General features: G+C 31.7%; 1 protein-coding gene across 1 annotated transcript; it reads left to right on the top strand.

Annotated features, from left to right (window-relative positions):
• The first annotated feature begins 4,546 nt into the window (after positions 1-4,546).
• LOC143067665 (uncharacterized) lies at positions 4,547-9,581 on the top strand. The gene is made up of 2 exons (XM_076241107.1): positions 4,547-6,122; positions 7,827-9,581. The coding sequence occupies exons 1-2, from the start codon at positions 4,569-4,571 to the stop codon at positions 9,360-9,362; spliced, it is 3,090 nt and encodes a 1,029-aa protein (XP_076097222.1). The 5' UTR covers positions 4,547-4,568; the 3' UTR covers positions 9,363-9,581.
• Positions 9,582-10,156: the final 575 nt, after the last annotated feature.

Genomic DNA, 10,156 nt, shown 5'->3' with positions numbered 1-10,156 from the left:
CTTCCGGAAACATTGCTTACTTGAATACACTGATGATGTTGAATTATTGTGTAAAGACTATCCCAAAAATTAAAAAATGCTGTTTAACTTATCAAATGGAATTCCAAAGCATTTTTAATTGTTCTAGTTTTTAAAAGTACAGATTTAATACATATGCATTTACTTACATAACTTGAATAAAGACTGCCTCAGGTCATATGATATTTTAACTTTCAATCTCACATGGAAACGATAAGGATGACACTTACTACAAGTACTGGGTTTTTAATTTGCATGTTTAACATATAAAAATTAAGATAAACATTTCCTGGAAGACTAGAACAACTATCTATTTTCAAGATTCGTTCGTTGTAAGGAAAATTATATAAAAAATATATGTTTGTTTACCCTTAACTGTGCCAAACCAAGTATGTTTTTTATATAGCTTATGAAAGTGATAATATTTCATTTTTATACCTAAATATGATACCCAAAGCCCTCATTAGAATTTCAATTGTTAAATTATGGCGTTCTGTTGTTATGAACAGTTTTGTATTGTACAAACTACTTTTAAAGTGTTTTTTTTTGTTTGTTATATTGATATCCATTCTACCTATGGATATACCATATAATATATATATATATAATCATATATATAGAGAATAATACATGGCAAAATCCGTATCATATGTCGTATCATCCCGAGACATCAATATCAGCCCAAGGGCCTTTAGGCCCGAGGGATGATATTGGTCGAGGGTGATACGGCATGTGATACGGATTTTGCCATGTATTATACGCTTTATCATATATTTCAACAGAAGAGTATTATATAAATATGAACTGTTTTCTGATCCATAGCACTGGGTTACCTTCAGTTCTACTTTTGTCTTGTTTCAAAGGCCTTAAAAGAACTGCTCAATTACTTATCCGAAGCACCTGGGTTACCTTACAATTTGCGTGCTGTTGTTTTAAACATATTTTGTTTATTATTGTATTAATTTGTGAGTTTTGTATTTTTCATAGTTGCATTTAGTGTGCCAAACAATATGAAAACTTGACGTTCGTGACGTCACATACAATATGAAAACTCGGCGTTCGTGACGTCACATACCAAACAATGACGTCATTCAAAAAATTTACCTATTTTGAGAAAAAAATTTCTTAAGCAAAAAAAAAACCAAAACTGACTATGTTAAAAAAAAAAAAAAAAAAAAAAAAAAAAAAGTAGGGGTGTGATAAAGGGTAGGGGTGTGATAAAGGGTATGGGATAAAGGGTAGGGGTGTGATAAAGGGTGCGCATCAAAGTTGCGCGATATGGATTAAACAGCAGGCTATTTATCACATATGCAAAACTACTGTATTTACTACTAAACATATGATAAATATATATATATATTATCTATGTATAAATACAGAAAGAAAGGCGAAAGATACCGCAGAGATATTCAAACACATATGTCGAAAATAAACAGACAAAGAAAAGAGAAAGATCAATAGACACACAATAGACGCACGCTAGTACAGAAAACAGAACATAGAAAAAGACTAATAGACAAACAATAAAACACAAAACCCACAAAAACAACCCGGGGTGATCTCATGGGCTCCGAAAGTTTAAGCAGATCCTGTTCAATATGTGGTACCTGTCGTGATGTTGATGTTATTGCAAATCCGACAATAAGTCTAATTCGGTAGATAACATTCAGGTAACGGGGAACGGGATTGTAGTTACGACATGAGGAACATATCCCGTATCATCTGTGAAAGGGATATTCCATACGAAGGTATGAAAGTAACTTCCCTAATGGAAATATTGGTTTAATTTCTTCTTTGTGAAGCAGCAACTCTTTATCAAGGAAATCATGATAAAAAAATACAAGCCCTTGCATATAGTAAAATTAGGAGACATATACTTCGTATGAGGTGGTGCTGGATTGTTGCTTTATAGAATTGAAAACTTTACAATAATGAAGTCAAAATTATCTCTTTGTCGTTCTGTTTTCCACCGACCCTCATTGTCAATTTCTCAATATAAGTCACGATATGAGGTAGACTTAACTGTTCTTATGGTATCTGTTATTTGACGTTAGATGGGGAAGTACATAGTCCCCAAATTTTAAATTATTTAGTGAACGACATCAGCTGTATAACGGTAAAGTTAAAGGATACTGCTAGCTTCTTTTCTTTCTTACTCAGAAGTTTCTGTATGAATGAAGCCCAATATGAATAAAGGAACAAGTTGGTTCCCATGGGCACGCCGACTGTTTGTTGAAGAACGAAACAAATACGTGGTCAAAAAAGAAATCAAGCATCTTGGTAATGTCAGATTCAGAGAAATATTTGTATAAATCAGAATGATGTTTTACAAAGACAAATTTATCCCTCCCTTATACAAGATACCTGTATCTACGTTAGCCATTCTATCTTAACAAATCAGAGCAGAACCAACTCTTTCAATTTGTCTTTCAATTTCGAACGCAAAAGTCAAATGTTTTAATACTATTGCAATATGAAATAGTCGTAGATTGTCTGTAAATATCTTTGGAATTTTTTAGTATCCACGTCTGATTCACACCCCCTCTAAAATATGTAGTTTCAAAATAACTTTGAAGCCTGGCTTAGATTGCTGATACAATTGATTTTGATAATTAAGAAAGAGGTTCGTGGAGCATTTGGAAGACTCAGCAGTATTCCGTTGTTTGTAAGGACAAATACAGTGATATTATGTATCTTTTGAAGAAAAATACATGTTTGGTTTTAATCTCTATTGGTTAATCTCTATTTGTTTTCTAATGAAATACTGAAGATAGAATGTAAGTTTACATGGTTTTTCCATGTTTATAACCCTTTACAATAAGTACCTTAGTTGTATCAACTTAACAAGTAAAACAAAACAAAACTACAAGGACAATTATAATTAAAAAGTCCTTTATCAAATTGCAAAATCAAAAGTTCAAACACAACCCACGAATGAAAATTACTGTCATATTTCTCACTTGGTTCAAGCATTTTGGTATGTAGAAAAAGATGGGTAAAACCTGGTTGTATAGCTAGCTAAACCTCGAACTTGTTTGACAGAAAAAGACGAAAGATCATCTAACATAACCTAACGACAATTCTTCTAACTGTATGATAATATTTTGGTGCGTTTCACCGAAAAGTTTATAGCATCTAGGCTTTTATCAATTTTATGTAGAGTCGACTTGGTTGAATATATATGTTAAAATCCCGATATCTATTTTCTTCCTCAATAATCTTGATGATCAGGACGAATTAGGAGGTATATTATGTACAATGAAAATTGTTTCCAAATTAATTGAACAATACACTAGAAAACGATCTGAATTAATCATATGTACACACCTGAATTGCAAACGACAAATATACAACAGATGTATTCCCGCTAGTTACATGTTAATTTTATTTTCTAAAAGCAATTTACAGGGAAATTATATTAATTTTGTTATAATGTTTATTTAGACGATATGAAATTGCCGTAAATCATCTAATTTTGTCATAATTTTGTCTGCCATGGGAATATAAAACTTGGAGGAAACAGGAGAGCACACTTTCCGACAGCATGTTACAGTAGAGGAAACTGTTATCACAAATGAAAATAAAGGTACGTATTAGTCTTTGTATACTTACCTATCGTCTGGACAAATGAACAGATATTTTTCTCATTATTACAGGCATCGCGTTATTATGTTTATATAACGTATAACATTGGTACTTGTTTGGCTTTATAAATATTTGATATGAGCGTCACTGGTGAGTCTTATGTAGACGAAACGCGCGTCTTGCGTACTAAATTATAATCTTGGTACCTTTGATAACTATACAATGCATTTATCTATTAATTTTTGTTATACCACATGAGTCAACATTTTCCCACAGTCACGTGTGTGTGTAAATTGTTGGTCAATATATCTGTTGTATTTATTTATCATGCATGAAATTTCACCATTTGATTAAAAGAATTGTTCAAAATTTCGGACATAACGAATATATGTTAAAGTTATTTTTTTATAAAATTTTGGATTTTAAAGTCTCATATATAGTTTTCCGTTTCCTTTGCTCTCTCGCCCACTCGTTTTACTAAAATTAAGTGTAAGACTGTTAATTTACCATTTGTATTTTAGCTTATTTGCAATAATGTTTCAAGATTGTCTCAACAGTATTTGCAGCGCTGTACATTTACACCATTTTAATTTTATGTCATTAACAACGATCTTATGCTTTTTTTCTTCTAATTCAATGTTATGCTGCCTCTGACAATATTGCAAATAGAAATTACCTTAATCAGATGTTTCGTGCTTAAGGTTAGTTAAGGTTAAATGTTTAAAAAAAAGGTTTCAATATTAAGATGGATGTGTTTGCCAAAAAAGCACCAAGACGAACTGAAAATTCTCAAAATAAAATCTCCTCAAAACATGATTTTCTTCCTTAATAAAAAGGTTTTTTATTGCTGTTGATGTTTATTTTAATCTGACACAGCAAGAACGATTAAAGGCTACAATTTATAATTTAAACACGATGTTAATTTATAATTTTGTAGGATAACAGACAGACACACTATTGAAGACATGAATGTGTTTATCATGGTAACCTTTATTCTAAACATGTCAGTCGTTTCATTACATGCATTCAATGTCAACGCAACGAATTTATTTTACCAATACGCACTTATTTGTGGAGCAAAATTTCATAATAGTGCTTTAAACATCTGGTCTTTTCCGTCAGTGCCAAAGCAATTAAATATCTGCGAGGAATGTGATCGTAGTATAGGATGCAGTGCTACTAACTGTTGTCCAGATATAGAACTATCGCGTCAAAAAGTAAAATGTGAAAGCGATATAATATATTCATCAGAACCAGATGCAATTACTAGTGGATATAGAATGTTATCTACGTGTCCCAAAAATACAAGATCAACACTTAATGAACTATGTGTGAAGAGACGAAGCATTCAACAAAGAATTCAGAATGCACCTGTCACGTCTAAATTAACAGGAATGTCATTTCGGAACAAATTTTGTGCTCTATGCAACAATGAAATGGATTATATACCATGGGATGTTGATATCATTCATACATGTAATGGTGCTTCTGAATATTTAACCGCTAAAGATGTTTTGGAAACTATTATTAATAAAAAGTGCGGATTAATTAAGTACCAGCCGGACACAATAGATGTGATGCAATGCAATAATCCTGATATATCCTTAATACATACATGTAACATCACTGGAACGTGGTTGAAATTTGATAAAGACATCGAATTTGCGTGTAACAAATTTGAAAATCGATTTAAATATTTCAAAAATATATTTTGCTATATTTGCAATCCTCCTGTAATATTTCACGAGAGACCGATCATATCAAAGTGTAATTCAACAGGGTTATGGACGGAATATAGTAGAGATATAGAAAATGCATGCAGAACAGCCGAACAAAGTAAAGTCACATATCCTTATAAAAGTATATTTTGTTATATTTGTAATCACAACATTCCGGAGAAAAATGTGTATCACTTTGAGACCTTTTTAGATTCTTTCAAGTATTATTTATTTGATAATCACATTCATAAAGATCATAATAAAAAGGTGAACGATACGTTTGACTCAAAAAGTATTTCTAACGACCATACAGAATTTTATCGGTGGCATACTTTGTTATCCTGTCCAATGCCTCTTCCTATTAGTGTTCTGGAGAACGATCCCTCAATTTTTGAAAAACTGGGCATGATCAAAGATTGCAATATAACAAAGCAATATAACTACATATTCGTTAACGATATGATGAACCATTCTGTGACAATACTATACAAAATGAACCGTGCTTTTGTTTTTTCAGCAGGAAACATTATTTATTCAATTGATAACGATACTCATTTACGTCGTACTGATTGTACGGAGATGCGAGACATATATTTTAGAATATTTACACCAAACTGTGAATCATTAATTCAAAACAGTCAAAAGGAAAACTATCGGTATCCATTAGAATACCTTTTGTGCGTTTGTTCAATGGAAATCATGATTACTGGTCGAATGCCTTCATTTAATATCTTCCGTATTAAATCGTATTCCACCCTTGGAAGCCAATGCCGTGAACCACAGATATATGATCATTATAAGGTAGGTTTACTGATACAGTTCAAATTTATTCACACATGAAAGAGAGGCGAAAGATACCAAAGAGACATTCAAACTCATAAGTCGAAAATAAACTAAAAACACTCTGGCTGTCTGAAAAAGAAAAAAAAGACAGACAGACAATCGAAAGTACACAACACACAGCCTAGAAAACAAAACAAAAGCTGAGCAATACGAACCCCAACCAAAAATGGAGGTGATCTCATATATGAGTCTCAGATGCCTTGGAAGGAAAAACAAACCCTGATCCAAATGTGGCACTGACGTGTTGCTCATGTTAATACAAACCGGATAATACACACTTAGTCGAAAAGATAGGTCATATTCGGGAAAAGGAGGCGACATTAGGAACAAATCCGTTATCATCTGTGATACGGAAATTACGGTCAACCAACTGCAAATTTTCGGAAGCAATTTTTGTTCTTCTCTCCACAGAATTCGAACGTTTGCTTATGAGATGTCGAGACAACACGGCCTGCACTGTGTCCAGCGCTCTAGACCGAACTTAAAAAATCTATAAACATTACATTTTGTTACTTAATAACTTAAGATAAAACGTGTATACAAATACTAAAGTAGAAGGAATGATAGAAACTCTTGATTGACCCTCTATGAACTACAGTGTCCAGATTATATACATCTGTTCATTTATTAATATAATTGATATTATTTTGAAAGGCTTTGATATGTTTACTACTCTTGAAATTTTAAAGACCAAATAACGTTATCATACATCCTCTTAAAGTCGTTCATCAAAAAAATCATTCTGCCGACTGAATTGGTAACCACATTGAAAGAGCGGTCTATTGAAATTCACATTGATTGCATACAATGTAGATGCATTTGACTCTTTTCAGTACAAAATATTAGGGGAAGCACTTGTAAAAATCCAAATTGATACGTCTTATACCTCTTATACTTCAAACAAATGGTGAACATTGCTGCCCTTGTATACTGCAATATATGGGTATTTTCATGATTCAGCTGTCGTTGTCTTGGTCATATGCATTTCTGCTGATTCATCATCTTTAGAAGTACTGAGTCTTCTCTATACAACGTATTCATATTTATGATTCAAAAAGCGATGTTAAATTTGCATTTAGTTATTGTATATCTTGATAACATTTTATTATACATATATCTATCATCTTGTACATCAATTTACAACTTCAATATCAAAAACATCAAGTCCTTACTATTAAAATTGAAAAGGAAATGGTGAATATGTCAAAGCGACAACCACCCTACCATAGAGCAAACAACAGCCGAAGGCAACCAATGGGTCTTCAATGTAGCGAGAATTCCCGCACCCGTAGGTATTAGGCTACCTCAGTTTTATCTCAAATGCAGTTCACACATTCAACTTATAACCCACATAGAATACAAAATAAAACTTAAGAATGACTGTAAAATGTCTTTTGTTTTCGATGATAAGACGAAAAAAAGAAAAACGATTAAATTGACCAGATATGAGTTCTGTTCTTTCATTTATGTTATAAGTACTGATTTGTGATTAAAATAACAATGTAAAAAAACACGTATATCCGTTTCAACACAGTAGTATTTTGTGTGTTAAGTTTCTAATGTCTTTTACATATTATGTGCAATTTGCAGTGTATTCTACTAGAAATTTAATAAAGGCTTTTTCTATGGTTATTCTATAACTATTTATTATTATTTTAACAGGATATATGTCGTTCGGCTGGATGTTTTGTAAGTAAATATTTCCATCAAAAAAGCTGTGTTGACAAACCGTTCTTTAATATTTCCGGATATATTGTGCCATTGAAACTTGAGCAACAGGATAACAGTGAATTAGTTATTGACACAGTTATAACCAACATGGAATTACAATATAATCGGAATATAACTTATTCAACTCGATTTTGCTTGAACGACTCTGAAAATCGAAATGATAGCATATTATTTCTCTTGATAGAAGCTGTTAATCAAGTGAATCGCACTGATTTTGAACGTGAATTACTAGAACTCATATCTGGTGAATATATTGCCCAATATATTAATACCATGAACTTAAAGGATAAAAAGGTTATCGCAGATGTCATTTATAGGAGGAATCAATCAATTTCATGTTTTCCCAGATTGTACCCTCTTCTGTCGAAAATATTAATGTGCAGACATGTAGTTTTCGAGTCGAATGAATACAGCATTGTAGATTTCATTGTGAGAGTGAATGGATTCGTAAATGAGTTTCAATTGTACGATTATCACATAGACACAAACAATAATCTGTGGCTTTGTTTGGAGGATTTCAATTCTTTAGAAATACCAAACGATTATAAAATTGACATGTATTTTGTGATATTTATTTTTTGTAGTGTAGTATCGTCATTGTCTTTACTCATGACATTAACAACGTACTGTTTATTCCCAAGCTTGCGAACTGTTCCAGGTAAAAACATAATGAGTCTATCTGTTTCACTCCTATTGCACCATATCACATTCATTATGTTCATGACGACAAATGAAACCGGAACATTTTGTACCATACTGGCTATTTTAATGCATTATTTTCTTTTGTCGTCGTTCGGAAGTCTTTTTGTTTGTGCGTGGCATATGTTCAAGATCTTTGGAACCGGAAGTATAGCTTTAACAATGGCGGCAAGTAGAAACAAACACTCATTTCGACGATACATCACGTTTTCTTATTTGTACGGATTAATATTGATAGTAACAAATATAATCATCTATGCGACAATGACTGATGGAAAGTCTATAGGATACGGCGATAGACTTTGTTTTATTTCGTTCAGAGAGCCGATAATTGCTACCTTGATTTTTCCACTTGTGATTTTGTCAGGAGCAGATATAATACTGTTTATTATCACAGTCTGCCGACTAAGGAACCGACCACGCATTATGACTGATGATACAGAGAAACGAAAAGATATATGGATATTTTTAAGGCTATTTGCAGCAACAGGATGTTCTTGGATACTTCTGTTAATAAACGCTTTCGTTGAAAATGCAACTTTGGCCTTGATTATTTCCTGTATAAACAGTTTGCAAGGTTTATACATATTTATAGCATACATCTGCAACACACGCGTATATAATATGTATATTTCTAAACTACACAATGGAGAACACAGCAATAAGAAAAAGAGTTCCCCTTCAACTTCATTAACATCTTTATCAAAAATAAGAATGAACATCATAGAACAAAGTTCTCCATTAATTCAAAGAAAGATAAACACTTAAAAAGCTTGCATATTTGTGTTAATTTTGGTATAATTTTCATGTAACTCCACATTTAACTTGTTTTTTCATTGAAATTGCTCTACATTTTTATTAAAATATTTGTCTCTCTACTTCAGAAATATGAGTACTCTCGAAATTATAAAATTGATGGATATTTTTCAAGAAGAATAACTTTTTATATGCATAACATTATCCGCTTGACAATAAAACCTGTTTTAAACCAAATCTATTGTTGTTGTTTTTTGCTATATCAAGAATGCACATTTAAAAAAAAGATTGCAAAATTCATTATAAAAAACAAAGCAAATAAACTTTAAAAAAGCATAAGTTTTCAAGTAAATACTTTACATTGCTATTAGTAATGAATAATTTTACTTATTTTAATGAAGTTCAATCAAAGTAAAAAAAAATCAGAAATCAAAACATTCTTTTAACTGTGTTAAATATCCCAGCAGAGCAGAAATGAAAGGATTGCTTTTATTGAGAAAGGTACGTAAGGATGTCTGCTTGTCATGTTTTGGAATTTTTGTCAGATTTTCGGAATCCTCTAGTTTTATCCATTTGAATGCATTAAAAAAAATTCCACATGAACCCCCATTTTTCTTTTTATTAATCTTTTACATGTATAATTATAAATCATTTGTAAAAGTCTTATAAAATTTTATATATTTTTTAATAGTATTTGAGAACTTTAACTGCTCAATGATAAAGCTATGAAAAATCAAGAGAGAACATATATCTCGAAAACAAACACATTGACCCCTATGTTTTTTTTGCTTTTTTGATTCCTCAAT

This window comes from Mytilus galloprovincialis, chromosome 3 (genome assembly GCF_965363235.1).
Source record: "Mytilus galloprovincialis chromosome 3, xbMytGall1.hap1.1, whole genome shotgun sequence".
NCBI classification, from domain to species: Eukaryota; Metazoa; Mollusca; class Bivalvia; order Mytilida; family Mytilidae; genus Mytilus; species Mytilus galloprovincialis.
The sequence above is the reverse complement of the archived record's forward strand: the minus strand, read 5'-3'. Positions and strand labels throughout refer to the sequence as shown.

Bases quoted from the DNA above. Each gene is read 5' to 3' on its own strand.
- LOC143067665 (XM_076241107.1), top strand. From the start codon at position 4,569: ATGAATGTGTTTATCATGGTAACCTTTATTCTAAACATGTCAGTCGTT. The intron at 6,123-7,826 runs GTAGGTTTACTG...TTATTTTAACAG, and splicing joins AGATATATGATCATTATAAG to GATATATGTCGTTCGGCTGG.